The sequence below is a fragment of the Polypterus senegalus genome, chromosome 8, assembly GCF_016835505.1.
Source record: "Polypterus senegalus isolate Bchr_013 chromosome 8, ASM1683550v1, whole genome shotgun sequence".
NCBI classification, from domain to species: Eukaryota; Metazoa; Chordata; class Cladistia; order Polypteriformes; family Polypteridae; genus Polypterus; species Polypterus senegalus.
In genome coordinates, this window is record NC_053161.1 from 87,493,878 (window position 1) to 87,518,844 (window position 24,967).

Sequence of the window (24,967 nt, forward strand, 5' to 3'; positions counted from 1 at the left end):
AAAGTTTATAATGCTGAAGGAAGGGTTGATTGGTATTGTGAACTTAATGACTATATGCAGGTGGCCAAAGCTCCTGGCCCAATAAAAAAATCTGAGGTTTTGATCTAACAAAAATAATCCTTTGTAATTAGTACAGTTCAGATTTTATGTGTACCGAGCACAATTTCTTAATTGCATGCTTGACCAACATAGCATACATGCCACTTTCCGACACCACTATTCTCACTCCATAGATTACTGCTTATCCAAACCCAATTCTGCAGTTCATGTGGATTATATTTCTTTTTTTTGTATCCTTTTGATTATATTTTTAAAAAATGATGATCCTGTATTGAGTAAACATTTGCTCAATATTCACTGCTGATGTCTCTGTATGAAGATCTCACCCAAATAGCTTAAATGCATATGTGGTGTTTTGAAAATCCATTGGATACCCTTATAAGGTATATTGTTTATTACAGAAAGGAAAATAACAACACATTAGGTTACCCATAGGTATTTAAATTATAAATGTAAGCAATTATAATAACAGTTTTGTTTCAGGTGATAAGAAAATGATCCAATTGTAATCTTTGACACTGTGTAAGGTCTTCCCTTTGCCTTAACCGATAGACTCAGTATTGAAAGGCAATCCTGCAAGTAAAGTGTAAGATCAAGAAATAATACCAGAGTTTTTAAACTAAGTTATAAAAAGCAGGCAGACGTCAAACATTGTATTTATATCTGCGCTACTCATCAGGATAGCACACATATGAAGGTACAAGTGTTTGAGATAGTGTGGACCACCGGGGCATGTACAGCTGCCCTAACCCAACACAGACAGGCAGAGACACAAGTGTTGCACAGCACACATTTTTATTTCCTTGGGGAAACGCTTTTCTTTTGCTCCCCACAGTAACACAGTCCAAAGCACCAAGCACAAAACACTTTCTCTCTTTTTCTTCCTTTCTCTCCCCTCCACTCCTCCTCCAGCAAGCTTCATCCTCTTCCACCTGACTTGCTCGCTGAATGGAGTGAGGTGGCTCCTTCTCTTCTGGTCCTGGGAGTGTTCCAGGTGGAGCATTAATCAGACTTGAAATCATTCCCAGGGTTGGTGAAAGCCCAAAGTAGGGTTCTGCAGCTCTCCTTGGCAGCCTCCATGGAACCCAAAAAGGCTGTGCCAAACTCCAACTCCCAGCGTGACCTGCGGGAATCCATGTTGCCACAGTTACCCAGGATGGCTGCTCTCTAAAGTCCCTGAGGAGGTAGGGATGTAGTGCCTCGCTGGTGCACTCTCCCCTGGTCCTTCCATCCAGCTGACATCCCGGCCGGATAATGGCTGTAGCTGCCTGCAACAATTGTTTCAAATGAGGATTTTGTCTTGTTTATGATCACGATCTAATTATGGCATTAATTTAATGGTTTAAGTTAGCAATGAGAAAAACAGCAGAGCTTCTTTTCACACACAGTTTTACAAAATTGTCGCTAAAATTAGTTTCACAATTGTGAAACATGAAAATGATTAAAATGAGGTTTTGTTTTTGAAAGCAAGGATATTACTCCCTAAACGCTATTCCACAGTCAGAAGTCTGTCTCCTTCGTCAACCATTCTCCAGCGCTACCCTAATCTTCCATATCTCCTTCCAGGTAGCTACACACACTCTTATCTGCCTCATACACTGTCTGCCTATACATTTATTTCTTTCCACCTTACATGACTCATGTGGGGTCAGAGAAAACACCACGTGTGCACAGTTTCTCCAGAGCTATAAACTGATACTAGCCAGGATCCTTCCTTCTGGAGGCTTTTCTACAGTCACATATGCAGGCCAAAGGATGTTTAGCAGCAGCTAAGTGCTTCTGATGTGCTTGCAGGTTAAGTGCTTTTTAGCCACGCTCTCTTGTCCCATGCTGTACAACAGACTATATTTTACTATATTTTTGCTCATGGAGAAAAAGGTTGCAGATGAGTTGAAAATATATGTTTAAATTGTGAGATTTGTAACTTTAAAAAAAACACCACTTGTTTTACTGTAATTTTCATAGCAAATTCCATTTTGTTAGTGTGCTGGAGTGGAAAATCTTCAATTTTTGAAACTGCTTATATTAAGTTTTAATTTTTTGCTCAAAATGAATGAGGATAAACTTAATTTACAGGACTCTTGAAAGCTATTTAATTACAGAAGCAATCATTCTCCTATGCATCCTTTCTGCATTGCACCAATAATTTATAACTGTAAGGCAGCTGTTTCAATTACTTTACAACCTGAGAACAGAAACATAACCCGAAAACATAAAATAACTATGGATCAAAAGCTGTTTCAATTAGTTTATAGCCTAGGAAAGGAAAGTGACACAAAGAGTATACATTTTGAGCAGAGTCATGCATCATAAGGACAGTCAGCCAATCAAATGTGTATAATGTACAGAAACCCCACATGTGCAACGACAGAACACAGCAATGACATTGGAAGCGCCATAAGAGATCAAGACACATGTGACCATTTTATCTGGACATCAGAGAATATAACTTATGAATAACACTGACTGCTAAATGAAAATGTCAACCAGGGCAACATCCACTCCTGACATTGCTTATTTTTTACTTAACTTTTCTTATACTATATGCATCCAAACTTTTCCATCTGTTTTATTCTCCATTATATCTTCTTCAATCTTTTTTTTCATATTTCTTATACTTTAATAAATACTACATTGCATTTTCATTTCTATACTTTGTCTTTATTTCTTGAGTTAGTAAATACTAGCCGTGCCCCGCAGCTCTGCCCGAGTATTAGCAAAAAAGGACAGTGAGGAGGGCCCTGTACAGTTCCTCACTCCTGACATCATGCTTCCCCCTACCCTTGGTCCGTAGCCTCTTTCTCGGATTAGCGGAATATATCGCTCCTTCAAGCAAACTATGATTCTTAGTGCGATAAGAGAAGTCATGAAGAATGTTCAAGCAAATTACAGAAAAAAACCCAATCTAAATCCGTTAAGTAGTTCTCTCATTCACTAGCTGAGCAACGGTAAGGAACACCCTGAGGCTAGCGCATGAATGAAGAGGGCCCTCCCTCCCCTCGGCCCGCTGTGTGTCTCTCGGATTTGCTCAAATAAATTGGCACTGCAAGTGAACTATGATACATAGCGCAATGAGAGAAGTTGCAAAATCAACCTTAATATTCAAGGAAATTATAGAAAATAACTCAATCTAAATCTTTTAACTAGTTCTCTCATGAAAAGCGGACAGACAGACAGACAGACAGACAGATGTTGGGTTTTATATATATAGAGAAAGATTAGGGCACCTAGTGTGGGAAGATTGTTGCTTTCTTGCTCACAGGGTAATCAAGGTTGAGGGGTTGCTAAGAAGTATGGTAGAAATAAGACACTGTTGTTTTAGAAGTAGCCCTACAGCCAAAGTGATTGAGCTTTCGTGTGTCCCGATCATTTTCATACGTGTGTTAGTGCTGATGACAGTGAGTGAGTACTAGGAGTTAAAAATAGCTTGCCTTAATGCTTGAAGTATCAAAAATAAGGTAAGCGAGTTGGAGTTGTTTGTAGCAGAGCATAATTATGATATTATATCAATAACGGAAAACCTGGAGAAATAACAAAGATGTGGATGAGTGTAAAATAGAGGGATACACATTTTTTTAGGAAGGATAGACAGAACAGAAAAGGAGGAGGAGTTGCTGTTTATGCCAAACAGAGTTTAAATGTAAGTCCTCTTCAGTTGGATGATGAGCCCCATCTTAGTGAGAACGTGTGGCTTCGCCTGGAAAAATCTAGGGAAAGAGGTCTTGTTTTAGGACTGTATTATAGACCACCCAATTCAGACAGTAATTTCAACACACATCTTTTTAGTAATATCAAAAAGGCAAGTTTACAGGGAGATATTATACTCATGGGGAACTTTAATTATCCAAATATGAACTGGGATAACCTTGCAGATGGAGGAGCACAAGAGCAGGAGTTTTTAGAAGTAATCATGGGCTGTTTTTTAACAAAGCATGTTAAAACACCAACATGGGGTGAAGCTTGTCTGGATTTAGTATTTTGTAATAATCAAGATAGAATTGAGGGTGTAGAGGTGATTGAACCACTAAGGTCAAGTGACCATAATATAATACAATTCTCAGTATTTTGCATGAGTGCAGATGCAAAGACTAAAATTGTGAAGTTGAACTTTGGTAGGGCAAATTTTGACCAGATGCGACAAAATCTGAATAGGATACACTGGGATAAGCTTTTAAGTGTGGAGACAGTCAAGGAGCAGTGTAACGGGTTTAAAAATGTTTTACATGTAATGCAGGACAGATACATACCTAAATTTGGAATTAATAGGACGTTTTTAAAACTCCACAGTGGATTAATAAAGATTTTAAAAAGAAGCTGCAAAGGAAAAAACTGATTTATCTACTCTATATATATAAAATCCTAAGCCTAAAAGTGCAACAATTTTGTGCAACGATTTTATGTGACTTTTTATGTCACATTTTTAGATGGGTGCAGAATTGGCTCAGACACAGGAAGCGGAGGGTGATGGTTCGAGGAACCTCATCAGAATTGGCCGATGTTACGAGTGGTGTTCCATAGAGGTCAGTGCTAGGGCCGCTGCTATTTTTAATATATATAAATGATTTAGATAGGAATATAAGTAACAAGCTGGTTAAGTTTGCAGATGATACCAAGATAGGTGGATTAGCAAATAATGTGGAATCTGTTATATCATTCCAGAAGGACTTGGATAGCATACAGGATTGGGCATAGGAAGTAAAAATGTTAGGTTTGAATACACAATGGGCGGTCGGAAAATCGAGAGTACACCTTATGAGAAGGATTTAGGAGTCATAGTGGACTCTAAGCTATCAACTTCCCAACAGTGTTCAGAAGCCATTAAGAAGGCTAACAGAATGTTAGGTTATATAGCACGATCTGTGGAGTACAAGTCCAAGGAGGTTATGCTCAACCTTTATAATGCACTGGTGAGGCCTCATCTTGAGTACTGTGTGCAGTTTTGGTCTCCAGGCTACAAAAAGGATATATCAGCGCTGGAAAAGGTCCAGAGAAGAATGACTAGGCTGATTCCAGGGCTACAGGGGTTGAATTATGAAGAAAGATTAAAAGAGCTGAGCCTTTACAGTTTAAGCAAAAGAAGATTAAGAGGTGACATGATTGAATTGTTTAAAATTATGAAGGGAATTAGTACAGTGGATTGAGACTGTTATTTTAAAATGAGTTCATCAAAAACATCGGGCCACAGTTGAATACTTGTTGTGCGGAAATTTCACACAAACATTAGGAAGTTTTTCTTTACACAAAGAATGATAGACACTTGGAATAAGCTACCAAGTAGTGTGGTAGACAGTAAGACTTTGGGACTTTCAAAAATCGACTTGATGTTTATTTGGAAGAAATAAGTGGATAGGACTGGCAAGCTTTGTTGGGCTGAATGGCCTGTTCTCTTCTAGAGTGTTCTAATGTTCTAAAGAGTGACAAGCATTTGCCATCTTTCTTACATGTACTTATGTAAAGGGGTCCCTATGTGGAATATTGTGTGGTGACTGACAATTGACATCACCCAAGACTTTGTATGGATAGGATCTCTATGTGTATGTGCGTGTATCTGTGTGTATGTTAGTGTTAAAGTATGGAAGTAGACCATTCTGGTAATGTACCTGGTAAGCCTCAAAAACTGCACAATAATACATCTTATCTCTAGTTACGGTTTATTACTGCTAAAAAAAATCATTTTTAGAAACAAATTTGTCTGATGGAGCTCATTCTGAGCCTGAAAAATGTCCTTAGCACAATAAAGTCAATAAATCTCATAATATCCCTTTAAAGAGAGCAACAGATGCTTTTTGGAAACTTTATTTCATACATTATCAGTCAATTCTTTTGTTTTGGCAGTCTTCAATCAGACTGTGGTTTTCACTGCATAACCAACACTTTCAGGGGTTACATAACCTTAAAAATCAGTCATCAGTGAATTTAGTTTGATACATGAAAAGGAGACAACACTTAACTGAATCTCAACAATGCTCATTTTGGAATAAGACATTATGCAGGGATATTTTATTTTACTCTTTTAAGATATACTATTATGTTCCTTTATAAAAGCTGTATGATAAGCAAAGAATGACTGCAATGTTAGAAACATGTTCTAACTAATTTCTAATTATCTTTTAAGTGGTTGCACAATTAAGAAAAGCTATTTCTGACAAAGGAAGGTGTCTGTGTGCTTTGTTTTATTTTCAAAATGTAATTTTATTTCTAGGCCTTGCCAGCAGGTATTCTTTTGGGTTTTTTACTGGTTGTGGTGAGCCACCACCCTGCTTTTATTCTTAACATGTATGTGTCTGAGGTGTTTAACCATAGTTATTTTTGAGGGCAAACTTTACATTGTCAAGTAACCAAGATTATCATACAGAAATCTTAGATAATGTATGTGAATCTCCAAATGATGATCTTTCAGACCGAAAAGAACCTTGAATTAACAATGTTTACCCTGAAAGACAAGATAACTATGTCATTATATATCCAACCATCATTATACTACAAAGCATCTAGGATTATGGGGATAGAATGTAAGCTGTTTTTGTTCTTTCCAGTGGTTAAAATTCCAGTTTGTGTAAATTGTAAGCTGGGTTAAGTTTAACTGTTCTATAACCCCAGACTAAGATAAGCCAAATACAAAATGAATAATATTGAACAAAAATGTCCTGCACAATTTTGCTCAGTATTGCACTTATACTGCACTGCTTTATCTTCTATTTCAGTTACTCACCCATTGCATGAAGTGATTTAGGTTTATGCAGCCCTCCAAATGAAATGCTGCCATGGGTTTAGTCTACAGTCATAAATAAATGAAGGTGCCAGGGTGGCTCTTCAGAGAGTTGCCATAGGGGAACCATTATTGCCAGGGTCCAGAAAGAATCTTTATTTATTCAGATGCCTAAATCCCTAAGCTTAAGCTTTTTTTTTCTACATATCAGGACATTTTTCAAAGTACAAAAGCAAAAAACTCTTCCCAGAATGAAACAGTGCTTTGTTAAGCAATAGCTCTACAAGGAGCCCCAGAAGCTAGTAAAGAACCAGGATTTTTAAAAATGTATGTGAGAACTCACCTTTTTACTGGAAGAAGAACACGTGATAAAAATGTATTTATGCATGTGTGCGAGAGAGTTAGTCCTGGTGGCATGTCTGAGGCTGGTCCCTGCCTTATGACACTGGGAATTTTATGGTATGGTATATTCAATAAGTATACGACTATTTAAGTAGTGTATGATTTAGATTACAATAAACAGGGTGACACTTCATAATCTTTCACTAAACAGCCAATTTGCATTAATCCATTGTAAAGTGTTGAAAGCTGAAAACTGGTTGAAATGATACAAAAATGATATTGCTTTCCTCAAATAGAAACAACCTCATTTGCTATTTTTTATTTTTGCTTTGTAGTTCTTAAATAGAACCTCTTTATCTATGTATACCAGGCATGTCAAACTCACTACCATTGGTGGGCCGCTACGACTTCCATATGTGCGTCAGTGGGCCGCACTGTAACAAATACTATTATGCAAAGTTACTGTAGCTTTCTTTCCAATACTGAAAACTTTAAAAAATGTAACACTTAAAGTTTAAAGAAAAGCAATTTATTTCCATACAATCTCCGTACAACAGTGTACAATTAGAGTTTTAGCCTCTTAGATAGATCCTTATATAGGAGTCTTACAGTCTGAAACTTATTTCTTTTGTCCCGACACTTGGCATCTCTTGTTAGTAACCAGTTTGTCAATATCAGGCTTGAAATCTTGTGCAGCTGCAACTTTTATGACGGATGAAAGGTGCTCGGCAGTAAGTCTTGAGCGATGTGGGGTTTTGGTAGATTTCATTAACAGAAACAACTGCTCACAAAGGTAAGTGCTTCCAAATATAGACAGTACTGTCAATGCCAACTTACGGATCTGCACATACAAGGGTGGCAGGTAAGCATACAAGCCGGGCACACCAACTTCATTGTATTTTGCCATCAGAATAGAATCTGACTGCATTTCAGTCAATTCCATTTTGATATTCTCAGGTGCATTCTCAACGTTGTAAGAGAACGGCGCAAAGTCCTGTTCATGTGAACTGAAATCACGAAAATGCTCACTGAATTCATTACTCAGTAATTCAAGTTGGAAAGCAAATCCTCCAAAAATCTAATTTTATTTTACGAAGTTTACTTCAAAGTTTATATTGTAAAATAAGCCGATATACAAAAAGCCCCCTGACCTACACTAATTTTATAAACTCAAAATCACAAAAATTTGTTAATAAGCAACTCACCATCCACTTCAGATTTTCAGCTGTAGTCTGCACTAACTGTTCGTAACAATACTAGCACAAAATTACATAAAACTAGAGCAAAAAAATATAAAAATATCCATCCATCCATCCTCTTTCGCTTATCCGAGATTGGATTGCGGGGGCAACAACTTGAGCAGAGATGCCCAGACCTCCCTCTCCCCGGCCACTTCTACTAGCTATTCCGGGGGAATCCCGAGGCGTTCCCAGGCCAGCCGAGAGACATAGTCCCTCCAGCATGTCCTGGGTCTTCCCCTCACCAGGGGAATCAGATGCCCGAGCCACATCATCTGAATCCTCTTGATGCGGAGGAGCAGTTCCTGAATGGTTGACTGAGTTTCTTACCATATCTTTAAGGGAAAGCCCAGACACCCTGCGGACAAAACTCATTTCTGCTGCTTGTATTCGCGATCTTCTTATTTCGGTCACTTCCCACAGCTCATGACCATAGGTGAGGGTAGGAACGTAGATCGACCGGTAAATTGAGAGCTTTGCCTAATGGCTCAGCTCCATTTTCACGACGAAAGACCGATGCACAGCCCGCATCACTGCGTACGCCGCACCGATCCGCCTGACGATCTCCCACTCCATTATGTGAAAATATGCAAGCTATTACTCGTGATGGTCAGTTCTGCCCAGTTGCCAGTCTCAGCAGCCAAGTCAGTAGTGTAGCCTGTCAGGTTGCTGCAGCCTAGCACTTCAGTTGTGACGTCGCGGCTAAATTAACTTTGGTCAAGGGGGGGCAGTGTCATACCTAGGATATCAAGGAGTTGACAGCGCAGCTGCAACTATACTAGCAGATGACGTTTCCGGTACCATAATGCCATGGGAAAATGCGCTTTTGTCAGAAGGCGGAAGTAAGACAAGTCAATAAGTAACGCCGAAGATGCAGAATGATTCAATCATAAATGATAGTAATCATTTTGTACAAGTTTAGTGTTAACTAGGATCTGTCATGCGTGTTTGACATGCCTGATCTATACTGTATCTATCTATTGCAGAAAAAAGACAAAAATGAAAGGATTGGGCCTCTGTTCAGACACCTTGTTTAATGTGTCAAACTGAAAAATCAAAGAAAAATACATTTATAAAGACTACTGACATCTTCCATGTTGGTCCTCTGATCTTAAGTCTATAAGTTACCTTAGAGCTGGAGCTCCATCCTCTTCTTAAGCAAATTCAAAACAGAAAGCCAACTTCCTGTTGAGCACCGATTTAAATATCCTGGTGACCGGAAGAGGCAGGGCGAGTGATAGTGATAACCTAAACCATTGCCTGTGAGACACTCCCCAGGCTTGCAGGTCTGACACTATATGTCTACCTGAGCAACTGCAATTCTCAGTGAAAGGTGGGCAAAAATAAAAATCAAAAATAATATTTGTATGTAATAATATAGTCAACTTTTGAGTCTTGACACCTGTGCTGATATAACGATCTGTTTAACAATACTTTATTGTAGCTCATTTTTATACTAAGCAGTATATTTGTTTGTTTACATTCCTGTTCTTTAGTCATTTATAAATTTTGGTATTTTAATAAAATGCAACTGAATTGGCCAATATTTTAAAACGTAAATGTGGCTTTATATTTTCCTTAACTTATTGGTTATTTCTGCCTCCATGTGAATAAACGTATGTGTTAAATGAATAACCACAGTTATTAATAAAGTCGTTGATATTAGGGAAAAAGAAGACGAATAATTTTGACTGTCAATTTCGATTTTTTTTTTCTTTATTTTTAATTCACATGGTTTGGGACTGCATTCTCATAGCTTTGGTGTCACTGGGTAAAATGCTGGGCACGTTACTGTATTTGTGATAGCAGCGTGTTCTTTTCGTTTCTGGGGAGGTTTTTCTCTCCCGCCCCCTACTTTTAATCCCACATCCCAAATTAAGTATCGTCAATACTGTGGCCCCGTGGTGGTACCCTGTGGTACACTAGCACTCCGTCCGGAGCTGATTCCTATCCTTAAACCCGATGCTGTCTCATCCATAGTAAAACTTCATTTCTTGCACCCCTCAACGCCAAACGTCAATATGAACGAGGACATGGATCTTTGTTGCAGTGTTCCAAATATCGAGCCAAAAATAATTACTACAGTAATTTGGAAAATATACTATATAGAAAAAAGTTTCCATTATGATCTCAGACTGGCTTTTAGTTTAATTCCCCATTTCTGAAGAACTCTGTCACCTAATGTACAGTACTTTTCGTTTGTTTAGTACGCGCTATCACCTTCCGAAATGTGTAACAAATTCACATAAAGCAAATACGCGCCATCAGGAAAGTTTACCATACTAAAATCACGCCTGATAAATGCGTTTTGATCGCGTTCAAACTTTCCGTTTTTTTAAAATTGAAAATAATAAAATAATATTTACTGCTGTTTTTGTTGTGAAGATGCCTGTTAACTCCAAAGTCATCTGTTTGGACGCATGGTTATCACGAAAGTTTTCCCTTTATCACTTTTGCATCGCCATCAGTTCAGTTTAGCGCATCTCGGAGTTGTAACCACGCAGTAGTCACTCTCTCTCACACACACACACACACTCTCTCTCTCCCTCTCTTTCTCTCTCTCTTTTCCTCTCTCAATTGTTCAACTTAAGTGAGCAGGAGAGCCGACTCGCGCGAGCAGCCCAAATCCCAACTTGTCTGAATTGCACAGACCCGTCCTTATGAAGCCCCGCCAGCAGGCTTACTCTCGGCCACCACCCGTCTTGTTGAAAATCTTCCTTCCTCCAAACCTTGATTGTAGCACACTCACATCTACATCTGTCCTCATTTCTGACTCTGATCAGTATGACTGGTGGTCATAAAGTCGGGGAATCCGAGGTATGCGGGGCGCCTGAGATAACAGGTGGGGCTTTAAGCGCGAGCTGATCAGACGATTCGGATTCCAATTATTTCGTTCTGTATTTGATCAATTGATTTTACTTGACTTTACTTACTTTACTTGATCGTATACTTTCCTAGTACTATAGACTTCGGATGACGTTATCAAAGTGAAGTGACAGAGGACGGCGGACTGCTGCATACCTGTCTATTCCGCTGGCACCCTCTTGAACATCTCTGGGATTTTCCGAGGACTTCACTAATTTAAAAAAAAATCGGCGTATTTCAGAAAGCCACTTTTGAGCGTTAATAGTTTAGTTTAAGTTTACTGACACGTGTACATGGCATTGAAGATCGCATTTTACATGTCATTTTGTTATATGTTTTGTATTTCTTCTCTGGATTTTACTTAGTGAATATGTTGGGGATGTTGTATATAAAGTGTGTATAATTCAAAAGAGCGGAAATCCAGATGTGTTAGAAGATGAGCAGTTCGGTTACTAATTCACCAGTGAATGTCCGTTTATTTTAGTTTAGGACGCCCGAGTGTGGACAGCGTGGAGAGTTTGAGCCTGCACGAATGTGCGCGTGTGCCACTCCGCACAGAAATGTGAGGAGTGTTGCTCGCTCAAAGAGTGTGACTGGATGACCCCTTGTGGTGGGAGTCGAGCTTAGTGCAGAGGGGTGTGGTGCTACACGTTTATCCGTTTAAAACCATCCTGAGGGCTGCGGGACGGGTTGCGAGCCGACATTGCGGCGGGCGCACAGTGAGCTCCGTGCAACTGAAACTTTTTCATTTCGTTTGTTGTCTTGTTTTTCTACTTTTCTCCTACGGAACCATCAGGGGCTATTATATCCAGCATTCATTCGGGACCAAGGAAACATTTACAAACCCAATAATAAAGTCATGGACAGCGACAGCCTGAACGAGAAGACTCACCACGATGTCCACACCAAGGAGATCGATTTGGTCAACCGAGATCCCAAGCATCTCAACGACGACGTAGTAAAGGTGTGTAGCAAACTCACTTCTTAACTTGCATGATATCGGGACACCTTTTCAGTCTTGCTCGTAAACTAAGGTGTACGCGTGTCCTTGAGTGTAACCGGTTTCTAATTTCAAGTCTAACTGATACACAACCATATTTTGTTTCATTTCATGGGAACAGGAGTCTTTTGCCCGTCATCACCCTGCTTCAAAGTAAGAAAATTTCGGAGAGGCATAACGTCGTTCAGCTCTCCTAAGAATATACTTCTTCAGGTTTATAGTGCAGGAATACAGATTGTTTTACAGTAACTTTCACTTACCTTCTCTCAGGTATTTACTGCTGGTAAAATCATGCTCGAAAGTGCGCAGCTTGCACCTGCGCTGCTTGAGGATACCACATCTGCTTACACTCATGGAAGTAAGCCAGAGTTAAGGGTGTGCTAATGACAGGCGTGTTGTGTCTTTAATGCCACGAGAAAGTGACAGAGTTTTTTTTTTTAATTAAAACACCGTGATTCCGTAGATGACTTTACAGTTCGATGTTGCAAATTGCTGATCGTGAAATGGTTAAACAGCTATGGACAAATAAACAGGTCATACCAGTACAATTGAATAATGTAGCATTCTAAAATGAAGTTTTCCTGCTGCCAATTTCCCGAGCCCATTAAGTCGAGTTCGCTGGGGGCCGATTCCAGACACGCACATCACTGGGGTAGATACAGTTTGTGATGCTGTAGATTACTGTTTGGGATGAATTGACTGAATAAATTCCGTTACTGGTGAAGTACGATTTAATTCTGTGACTGAATGAATGACTGGATGCGCGAAGATGACTGGTATTTCTGGAGACAATTTTAGACTTTAACGGTGTTATTTCGCAGAATGATATGGTATAGCAGGCTATAAAGAATGGCATGCAATAAAGTAAAACTTTTGTTACACGCATGCAATATTTGTTGCGTCTCTTTTCATTTTTTTTTTAAATAGCGGCTGTCCAGTACGAGAAGGTGCGTCATTTTTGCTAACGTTTCGGAATATCCATAACCACTCGGTGCAGATTCAGTAGGAAAAAATGCACGATGAATGACAGACTGCCAATGTTTTTTTGCATATACTCTATGGTTACACGCCTTATAGTGCTGGACACGGCATGCTACACTCGTATATGAAAAATGCATTTGGCCACAGACGTGAAGCTGTGAGAAACTTGGAGATCTCCGGGGCTACAACAGACCATTCACATTTTACAGGCAATAGGAAGCCACCAGGCTCCTTTGCTAATATTATTTTTAGTTACATTATCATCCTTGTTGGCATCTAGTTTTTGCAACACTTAAACAATTGACAGTTCACAGTACTGTGGTGAAAATGCCTTTGAAAACTGCACTGGGCTTCAGTGGCCATTGTGCTTACATGATGTGCCGCTGATAGTTAAATAAGGTTGATTGTGGAGCTTGTGTGTATTGAAACTTTCTATAATAAGCCCTAATTCAAAGGGTGTGGCTCCTGTCTGAGTTCCTGTTGTTCTCTGACCAGCCTGCCAAAAAAACCTTAAGCGCTCATCTTTTATTATTTGCACGGCAGGTACATAAAATGGATTAATAAGTGCATATGTGAAGACTCATACTGTAATAAGAAGAATAATGGACACATCTGTGGTGGATCAGGGCTCTAACTTTGGTACCGTTTTGCTAAGAAGAGTTTTAAATTGCCATAAACATACCTCACTAAAGCCTTCAACGCGTATTTTTTTTGAGAATGTTACAGGCCTGCTGCAAGTCAAGTGCCTGTGGGCGTGTAGTCTCCAAGTGTCCACATGTAGTCATAACACCAGGGGGCAGAGAAAACTCTCTTTGTTCTTCAATTCAGAGGGATTTCCCATCTGGCAATAACTATAAACAGACATTACATTACCACAGGGATTGCTGCTGTCTGCTGTGAATGTTTTCCATGGTAAATGTGTGTGGCGATTTGGAAGTTTCCTTTGCAAATGAAATATTTGTGGACTTTCATCATACTTGTTTTTAGTTTGTTCAGATAATTTTTCAGCTTCTTTTTTTGCTGCTTTGCCGGCAGCTGCAGGCAGATCTTTGCTGTCATGTTCTCTAGTGTGTTGGGAAGAATCTATCATTTTAAATGAAGTTAATGTTTCAGAATGGACACCGATTTAGAAGACAAAATGAGTGTTAGGCTACTGTGAAAGCTGAAATGGGCCAACTATTTAGTCAGAGAAGTATTTGCTGTTGAAACAAGTTGACTTTCAACACATACATGTTCATAAAGAAAGTTCAAGTGAAAAGACTGGCATACTGTCAATTAACCTTCAGCTTATAAAAGTTGAGGATGTCCTCTCCTCACCCTTTTGCTTATTTTGTATTTCCCCCACTGACCTCTGCACCTCATCCTACGCCCACAGCGGAGAGGGATTTTCTAGAAAGCAATGATGAAATACCCCTACTGCACATAGTCCATGTTAGGTCAGCCGATAATTTTTGACTGGCCCGGCTTCAGTGGGAGTGCATACGAGCCTGCCATTTGATGCACTGTTTATCTTCTCCATGATTAGTTACTGTAACTCTGCTGCTTTTTAATTGCAAAACCTGGATTTGAAAATGGAATGGTACAATATTGTTTCAAAACTGAATATTATTTTGACTTTTTAGAGTTTAATAAGTGATTGGACAAAGTTGGATTATGTGGACGTTGTACAAATGTTTTGAGCAATGTGAACAGGCAGTCCTAAAGATATAGATTATCATGCTCGAGGAGGGTAAAATCTTCAGCCATATAGGAGCTTGTTAACATAATATAATATTCTTGGCACCACTTAATCCAGTTTGGCATTACAAGGGGTTGAAGCTTATTCTGGTAGTTTAAGGAGCAAGACATGAAGTCGCCCCAAACAGGACACTAGTTAATCTCATACACATTCTCATGATGGGCCAGGTTATTGTAGCCAGTTAGCCAAATCCAGAGGTCATTAGTGATTTGGTAGGGAAACTAGAGAATCTAGAGAAAACCCCACAAAGACACAGGGAAGACATGTAAACTTCACCTTACTGCCAGCTGCAGTATTCAAACCCTGGACACCAGATCTCACTCTACATGATACAGAATTATATAGATCCATTAGTTTTGAGTCCAGTTCAGGATTTCAGGATCTGAGAAAATATTCCAGCAGAACTGGGTGCAAGGCAAAAATTCACACCAGATGGGGCACCTGTCTGCCATAAGCCACAGTGACACCAGACCAGTTTAGAGTCACCAGTTAACCTATATGCACACAGAAGAAACCCCACAGACAAAAACTGGGTTAGAAATTAAATACAGAACTTTAGAGCTATAAGGCAGCCATCTTAACCACTTTGCCACCATGCTTCCCTCAGAAGATAGATGTTCATTTTATTTTTAAAAATGATTAATGCACAGAATAAAAATGATTTTGGGCAGTGTATCCACTCAGTGGGTAGAGTTGCTCACTTGAATCAATATTTAGAGGGGAAACTTTCTGTGTGTAAGATATAAGCCCACGCTGCGTATGCATGATGTATTTTCCACATTTCAAAGTAATGCTTCAAGTTAAATACAATCTGAAAGCGTGTACATGTAGTTGCATTGCTGCTGGGATGGGCTGCAACACTTTGTGACTCTATAGGAATAAATGAAGAATCAAATAAATGTGACTTGATGTTTAATTTAAAAGTTCGAGTTTCTTTGCATTGCAGTTGGAAAAATCGTTCTACTAGTATGAAGCAAGTCTCATGTATATATGGTATACTGGGCAATAAAATTTCCAAGGTTCATTCCAGTAAATAAAGGCATCTGGAGATGTCTCATTGAATTCAATCATTTCAAACCAGTATGCCTTATAGGTTTCTTATTCAGAAGGCATTTCTAAACTGATACAGTTAAATGTTGTGGCACACCTGTGGTTTTCTCAGTCTATACAGTAATAATACTCTTTGCAGAATATTATCTTTTCTTAAGTATTTTCACAAGGCCTGTATTCGTTGGTACTTACAGTGATTTTATTGATTCCTTTCATATCAGACTTTATTGGATGTCTTCTGGTCTCCACTTAGCTTCGTCTTAAGTGAGACTGTGACATAAGGGATTATGTAAACATCATAAAGCAGATGTTGATGACCCTCATATCTGGAATTGAACAAAAGTTGTTTGTATCCCTTTAAGATTTTCTGACTTTACTTTGTAGTCTAAATCTATTTTATATTACATTGCCATTTACACAATTTACCACCATTAGAGCCCCTGAGGAACTGAAAAACAGAAAAAACTTACAAGTTGATCAGTTGACTTTTCTTTAGGATGCTATGTTCACTATTTGCGTAGTGTAGCAGATGAGCCCTCTTTGTCCATTTATCTGTTTTCTTAACTTACTTATCCAGAATGGGGTCATAGTGCCCCTGGAGAGGGTGTCAGCCCATCATAGGGACACACAAACACATACACATATATCAAGGATCAATTTAGCATTGACAGTTTACCTAAGCTGCATGTCTACAAGCTGTTCAAGGAAACTGGAGCATCCGAAAGCAAACCACATTGGTAACATGGAGAGAATATGCAAACTTCATGCAGGGATCAACCAGGGAGTAAAATCCAGTCTGCTTTCTGCGAGGCAACAGTGCTACCACTGCGCCACTATTCCACTCCAGGGTCCTTATTTATAAATGGTGCCTACACACAGAAAAGTTGCGTATGAACGTTTCCACGTTCAAACCACGATGTATAAAACCTAAACTTGGTGTAAAGCCATGTACATTTCCACAGTACCTCATACCCTGTTGTACGCAAGTTCTCCTCTCGGTTTAGCAGACTGGCAGCACCCAGCGTCAAAGCAATGCTACTGTTCCTATGTAGTTTATCTTTCTTTTTCAGATCCACATCCCTGACGCGGCTTTATAAATACACTGAAATTAACCGCATATTGTTTATTAGTTTAATGCATCTGATTGTAATTAACCTGTAACAATATAATGGTCCACAGAATGGTCAAACTATTCCAAATACCATAGCTGCTTTAGCGTTGTTACTCTTACTGCACCTTCTTTTTTGTCATTCAGCTGCTCCCGTTAGGGGTTGCCACAGCAGATCATCTTTTTCCATATTACTCTCACTGCACCACTCGGAGCAGCTGATCAGAAAGAGAATTATCGGTATACAGTATCAAGCAGACGCTGCCTCTGCCATGCTTCTTATTTGAACTGCTTCTCACACGGCAAACGCTTCAAAACCTTTACTGTACAGACCTCGCGGTTCAGAAACAGTTTCATCTGAAGAGCTCTAAACGCACTCTATCAGTCCATCAACTGCTCCTTGTAGAACTGTTTGTACTTATAAGTACAATTACCTCACTGTAAACTTGCGATACAGTTACAATATCGCACAACCTGAGCCACTTTATAAAGCGCGTATTTACATATGATGACGATATCATTTTTAAGATGAAATGCAGCAAAATATGTTTATTATATTATACAGATAAAACTTAAACTTTACTTAAATAATCTATATTGTTAATAATTAAACATGTGAGGACATGGTGTTGTTACGCTAGCAAGGATCTTGCGCTCCGTTCATGGATTTTTCCTGTCTCGCCCTGTATGCTTCACTGATACTGGCGTGAAGGATATAATAATTAAACATGTACTACGAAGATATTTCAACGTTTCTTAAAAGTTTTGAAGAATCTGCGTTATAAGCTTAAAGATGGCTTAACGTTTATTACAGAGCTGATTGTGTGGCTTATTCTTATTTGGAGAAAGAAAAGGAAGGACAGGAATTGGAGGTTAGTACGTTTGAAAGAGACAGTACTGCTGCAATAAATTATTTCATTGAAGATCACAATCACTGCACCACCGTGTTCCCATGTTTAATAACATGCTTTAACTCCTATCATCATGAAAATGATATCACGTATACATCTCAGTATTTTAGTTATTCATAGAGCTGTAATATCACAAATGAAATGAATTCTGTGTCCTGTCGGATGAAGAGAAAGCCGGTTTAAGAAGCACGTAGTGATTCACACATATAGAGCACATTGAAGATCAAGTACAAAACAAAGCATTTAACGTACTACTTTAGTTACGATGGGATTTGAGAAACTAGTAAATTAAATGATTTTAAGTTGAAGTTTATGATGTTCTACTTTATTGACAAAATAAACTATGTGATTAAAGTGGAAATTTCGAGATTAAAGTTGACATTTAGTGCTTTTTTCCCCATTGTGTGCCTTTTTTTTCTTTGTAACTTAATAAGGTTTCATATGACACTCAGACGGTGGGCTACGACTCGCATTTTCGGGCACTGTGCAACTTTGTGAACTTGAGCTTTCGAGTTTTTCCGACACGCTATGTCACTTAATCAGCTTCCTTTTCTTGTTTATACCACTGTTTAAACCAACAAATAGTACGTTTTTTTCTTTGCCTCCACTTGGTATTCGCTAAAATTGTTCTATTTTTCCTCATGGTTTTGCCATTGTCTTTTCACAGAATGCTGAGCTTAAGGGTTATTTATATTGATTTACATATTCAAAGAGGCGTAGTTCTGGGAGGAGTTGGAGTGGGACAGCAGGCGCGTACACGAGCGTTACTTTTCACACTGATCGGGATTTATGTAGCAGAAGAATGTGGAAGTTTGCGTACGCACAGATTCTTGCATCTGGATTTTTCTGTGTGTACGCAAATTCCCGCTTCTGTGCTTACGCCATATTATAGTGTGAGTTCTACGCACGACGTTATACTTGAGGCCCCAGGTCTCTTAATGTCATCGAAAATGTTTTTTCCTCAACAGTTTAAAATATAAATTCTTATAATGTGCTTTTATCATTCATGTTTAATCACTGTTTAAATGGCCTTGTATTATAGTATGGGGGGAATTTTATAGCAGAGTATATCATCATGTGTTGCTGATTTAAAAGGAAGAGATGTATTTTTATCTAAATAGGATTGTCTGTTTTGGATATAAAAATTAATTCATACCAACACCATTTTGTTCCAAAAATTTCACTCCATGCTGTAAAAAACATTGTTGCATATTATCTAACAGGAATATTTATACATATTCATCAAAGAAACTTTTTTAATCATGTAATAATAATATTTATGCACATTTATAGAGCACTTTTTTCATTACTCAAAGCACTCTCCACTCATGGAGAACCTGGGATGCAGACTTGTGATCTCCTTACTGTGAGACAGCAGCACTGCCATTGCACCACCTGCATTGAATCACCAAACTGAAATGTAATCAGCTTTGGACAGGATGCCGTACCATAGGGCATACACAGATACACAGGCATAAACCTGGCTAATCTTTGCATTGTCAAAAAAAAATTGTAGAACAAGCAATATGTTTCTGGATCTTATTTTACACATTTTCCCAAATTTAGCTTGCCCTTAGTTTTTTAGTAATATTTTCCCTTTCTAAGCATCTATTTGTCCATTTTCCAAACCTTTTCTTTGCCATTACAGGGCTGTGAGAAGCTGGGACTGAACAAGGTAGCTTTAGGCAAACAACAAAAATAGACACAGTGTACATATGTGTCCCTTGTACTCATTCAGACCTCCTTATCCCAATTTGGGGTCACAGAAATTTGAAACATGTACTGGCAGTATTTGGCATAAGTCAGGTACCAACACCGGATAGGGTGCCAATCCATCACAGGACACTTTCACTTACACATTTATTTTTTAGGTGACAGTAAAGAATTGCCACAATTCTTGCCACAGGAGAAAACAAGAGTACCCAGAATGAAAACCCACACAGACCCAAGGAAGTGATGCAAATGCCACACAGGCAGTGTCCGAACTAGGATTCATACCTTTTACTCCAAAGATGCCTTTTGTTAGTATTGTTCAAATAGTTGGTTTCTTCTTTTTACATTCTTATTCTGAATGTTTTAACTTTAATTAATTTGAACTTACACATCAGTTTACGCATCAGCTTATAAATACCTTATGCATGCTTCAAACCTCATGGAAAAAATAATGTGGTTTTTGACTATGCTAGTATTATAAAAATTAAGTACCAACTAGAGCTGTCTTTCTCAGTCCTGGTCCAGGCTTTATTAACTCTTTCAGGGCTGATGTTGACTTTTGTCAAAATTCAAGAGTAGAGGACAATAATCAACTATAAACTGCAACAAAACTCACCCTTATGTTTTAGTTTGACTCTCTTTGCTAGAAGGAAAGTTACATAGCGTTGATGATTGAATCTCGATTCTCTACGTGTGCATGAGTAGCGAAGAGTATACAACCTCTAAAATGGCATCGACATCTGGTGAGAGACCAAAGTGAATGTGCAAAGCAAAATACTCCATGGAAGTTTTACATAATTTTGTTGAATAGGACTCTGACCTGTTGGACTCCGAGTTTGATGAAAGTGATCTGGAGATGGATATCAAAAATGAAAGTTTGGTACCAGCATCATCTCGATTGGTCCCCAGCTGATCGTGGTGCTGAACACTTTTGTGTAGCTGATGCATCTACAGCAGCAGCCTGGGAGGACCAACACTTATGATGATAAGAGGTGCAAACCATATTGCATCACACTGCAGCCATCACCACCAGACACCTGCTGTGCGAAGACAGCCAGGCAGCAGGCCCACCGTGCATTCCTGTTGACCAACGAGGTGCCACTGCCGCCAGAGATGCCGAACATGCGCCAACAGCAGCCACAGCACATAGCAAGTGACGTTTTAAGTTGACTTATGTGTGAGACCATTGCTTTCTGTGCTTTCCAGAAAAAATATTCAGCCCTCAAAGAGTTAAGATGACCTGCCTTCCTGAACCTCCTTTTTTAATTTGCTGTCTTGTTTCTGTCCTCAGTGTGTGATTTGAGATTTTTATCATAACCTTTAATATGCAAGGTATATAGTTAGGTGTTGCCTTAATTATAATTTTCTGATATTTGCAGACCTCACCCCTTAGATTTTCCTGTTATCAATTATTTCATCAACATTTTTAAAGTAAAGAACATAAGAGGGTTTAAAAATACTCTTTATTGTTGGAAAAAAACAACTAATCAAAAAATATAATTAGCAAAAATGTACAAAAATATCTATTCTTTTGTGTTTGCACCTATGTACTTTTTAACATTATTTTGAAATATAAAGTATATTAAGGTTTGCATTTTTATTTAGATAGAGCAGCCTGTCAAACTTAAAACGTTCCTTTAAAAACAGGTTTCCACATCAGGTTACAAAACTGGTCATCATGACTACTGGCATCCAAAGTAGGACTGAGAAATGTTGCTTTAAAATGTATCCACATTAATAATTCAGCCCTCTGTTGCCCTTACAAGAACCAACAAGTGCAAGACAAGACCCTACCTAACAGGATGCCAGACCCTCAACGGATACACTGATAGACACAGTCAAAGTATAACATTCTCTAACTTGTCAAATTCAGTTTAAGGTCACAGGGAGCCATATATCATCCTAGGCAAAATCATACTCAAGGCAGGAAACAGCCCTAGACAAGGCGCCATTCTATCACAAGGCCCACTTGTGCACACACCTACATGCACACTGGGCCAGCTTAGAGTCATTAGTTAATCTAAAGGAAAATAGGAGTAACCAGAAGTAAAATTACATGCGCACAGTTAGAACAGGCAAACTTGACATGGGCAACAGTGTTTAAACATAGAATACTGAATCTGTAAGACAGTATGAAACCAACTGTGCGCATATTCCTAATAAGCTATTATAAAGTTGGCAACTGTACTGTATTCTTATGACTTCAGAATGCAAGATGAACATTTTTAAAACTAATGAGCAGTTTACATTTTTTTTACCATCCATGCAGTCACTGTGGTCTTGCAAATATAGGATTTAATTGCATACAGAAAAGCAAAAGTAAGAAGATGGAAACCTTAAACCAATTTAGATTTCTGTAATAATCCAAACAGCTGCAAAACAATAAATGTTTCATTTCACACAGTTAAGTGATTCAACATACTTAAACAATGTATCACAGTAAAAGTAATTTGATCAGCCCTTGAAAACAAGTTTGTTAGTACAACCTGTTTAGCTTTATTTGATCTATGCCTGTCATGAAAGTCTGTACAGTCTGTTTGTTCTAAATGCAATATAGGATCATCGCCTCCCCATCCTACCAGGTTTTGAACAAAGAACAAACTTAAACTGCCGGACTATATTTGCATTCAAACAATTTATGTGTGTATATTATATATATACAAAGTATATATATATATATATATATATATATATTGTATAAATGAAACAGTTAAGGATTGCCCTACTAGAAATCAGATGCTTGGTTGGAGTGGCACAGTTGGCACATGGTACGGAAAAGCCCCAGGTAAAGGAACATTGTTAAAAGTAAATATTGCTAGAAGCAGCTTTGCCAATTTATACAAAGCATACATGTTATTTTACCTTCATTTTCGTGGCTACATTAAAGTATTTTAGTAGTTTCGTTTGTTATTATATTTATTATTTTTACTGTAACACCATCTTAATTTCAGACGGACGACTTTGTTTTATGACGGGGATTTCTAGGATGCAAGTATGGGTTGCCTAGGGCACGTACCAGAGGTCATACCTTCATTACCTCATCATTTGCAACGGTGTTTAAACCCTGTCTTCAGAAAGTATGATGACCTTAAAAAAAGAAAGATTTTGACAAATTTCTCAAGCTTTACTGTCTATTTGGTTTTTATTCTCACATATCCTTGGATTTTAATCTTTCAGTTTTTGTATTAGGCTTAGATTCTTCTCTCCGAATGATCTCTCGGTTACGACTTGTCGTATTGTTTTTCTACATCCCGCTCTGTCAATCTGTTCCTGATCCTCTCTTTCTTTATTGTGTCTGTACCACAAGCATACACCCAAGCATCTTCTGCATCAGAAGGATATATCACAAACTTGCAGTGCATTTTATCACAGTCCAGACACTAAAATTAAGTTGACTGTACCCTGTACCTACCAACTCAAAGCCCTAAAATGGTGGGGCAAACTCACACACTGGCAGCTTCAATAAAGGAATAAGCACACAAGATGGTACAGAAATGACATAATTAATATTGTAGTAAACATAAGAAATTAACAAAATTGAACATTATTTTCTTGATTCTATTAACTGAGACACATTTTTCACTCACATGCTCTGGGACTATTCAGATCTCTGACCTTTCATCGTCCCATTTCAGTACATTTATGTGGGTTTCCAGTTGGATATTAGGAGAAACATGTGGTCCATCTTGATTTGTTACTTGGTCTGCAAAAAAAAAAAAAATATAAACAACATCCTTCATGAAAATAAAGACAAAAATAAATATATTAAATGAGTATCAGTTTGCTCCAAATTCAGTTCGATCAAAAAATGCCATTTCTGACTTACCAGGTTATGCATGTTATTTTATACAATTGACTAAGGTGAAAGGTCAGCGCTATGTTACAACTCAGATAATTCATGTACCTTTGTTTTCTTCGAATTGTCCAACGTTTAGCTCGGAGTTTGTAGTGCATTCACATGGAATTTCCAGCTCAGAAACTTGTATTTACCATCTGTCCAAGATAATAAATACCTGAATGCAGCATTATGTTCCCATTGCAAGTGTGATCATTCCTCTGTCCGCTGAATTGTTTTTTGGCCTTATTCCTGTCTTGTGTCCTGTTACTGCCAAATGTAGCCATGGACAGTTAGACCCATACCTCACAGTACATTCAAAATAATACCCTGGGAGACTGAACTCCCTTCACAAAGTTGTTGTTGGTGGTGGCATTTGAAATAATGAGGACAGCAGTACGTTTTCCAGTTCTTCAACCATTTTTTATGAACTCATGTTTATGAACATAATAGCATTAAGCTTTGTAACATAAGGCGCTACATTATGCCCGACCCGGCACAGACTGACACGGAGACGCATGTAAAAACAACAAGACTTTTATTTTTCTTCACCTGAAGACGCGAAACCCATAGGCACAACACAGTCTCAATAAGCACAAGTTCACACAACACTTCCTTCTGGCACCACCACTCCTCCTTATAAGCTTCATCCCCCTCCTCCCAACTCTTGCCAATGAGTGTTGGTGACGTCTCTGCCTCTCTGCAGCGTAGCCCTCAAGCAGACGGGCTTACACTACGCTCTATCCGGAGCTCCCATTTTCTTCGTCCGGGTCCTCCTCTTTCTCTGAGGTGTACTGACGGCCTGGGTCCCCTTATGGGAAGAAGAGGGACCCTGAGCCGTCTGCACCACTTTGGACGGCTGCGAGACCAGCGCCGGCAGTCGGGGCAAGGTTGTTTGGCAGCTGATATCTAGTAGCTGCTTCCCTGCACACTCCTCTGCTGTGCTGTCAGTCATCGCTGCTGCATCTCGTGTAAGAGGCAGGATGGCTTATCAAGCAGAACTGACTCACTACTGCTCCTGTTGCGCTGTGCTCTCCCCTTTCCTGTATGGCACAGGTGTCACTCACCTATACTGCCGCATCCTTCAGGCTGGAGAAACCAGCCCTGCGCCACTTCTCCCACTCGTGGTTGACCCCTAACGGCGCATCAAGCTTCTTCTCCAGCCTTTCCTTGGCCTCTTTTAGGGCTTGAAAAACCTGAAAGAAGGACTGCAGGGCTTGAAGGATGCCCTCCACATCCTGTGCAGCCCGATGCAGGTCAGTTTCCTCTGTCGGCAGTGGATTCGGGCTCCCTTCATCCTCTCCTGCTGACTGCGAGCCATCGAGGACCTGCACTTCACCCGCAAGCCCCTTCGGGTGTCTCTTGGGATCGGGGTGTAGGTTCGCCATCCCTGTCTCTATGCTTTCATTTGCGGTGA

General features: G+C 39.0%; 1 protein-coding gene across 2 annotated transcripts in view; it reads left to right on the forward strand.

Annotated features, from left to right (window-relative positions):
• Window positions 1-11,034: 11,034 nt before the first annotated feature.
• Window positions 11,035-24,967, forward strand: part of cav1 (caveolin 1) — a 30,593-nt gene continuing 16,660 nt past the window's right edge. The window contains exons 1-2 of one of the 2 annotated variants that reach the window (XM_039761384.1): window positions 11,035-11,166; window positions 12,011-12,178. In XM_039761384.1, the coding sequence (XP_039617318.1) occupies window positions 11,134-11,166; window positions 12,011-12,178 (201 nt within the window). In that variant the 5' untranslated portion in view covers window positions 11,035-11,133. Of the gene's footprint in view, window positions 11,192-12,010; window positions 12,179-24,967 lie in introns of both variants that reach the window. The other variant, XM_039761385.1, reaches the window with a different exon arrangement.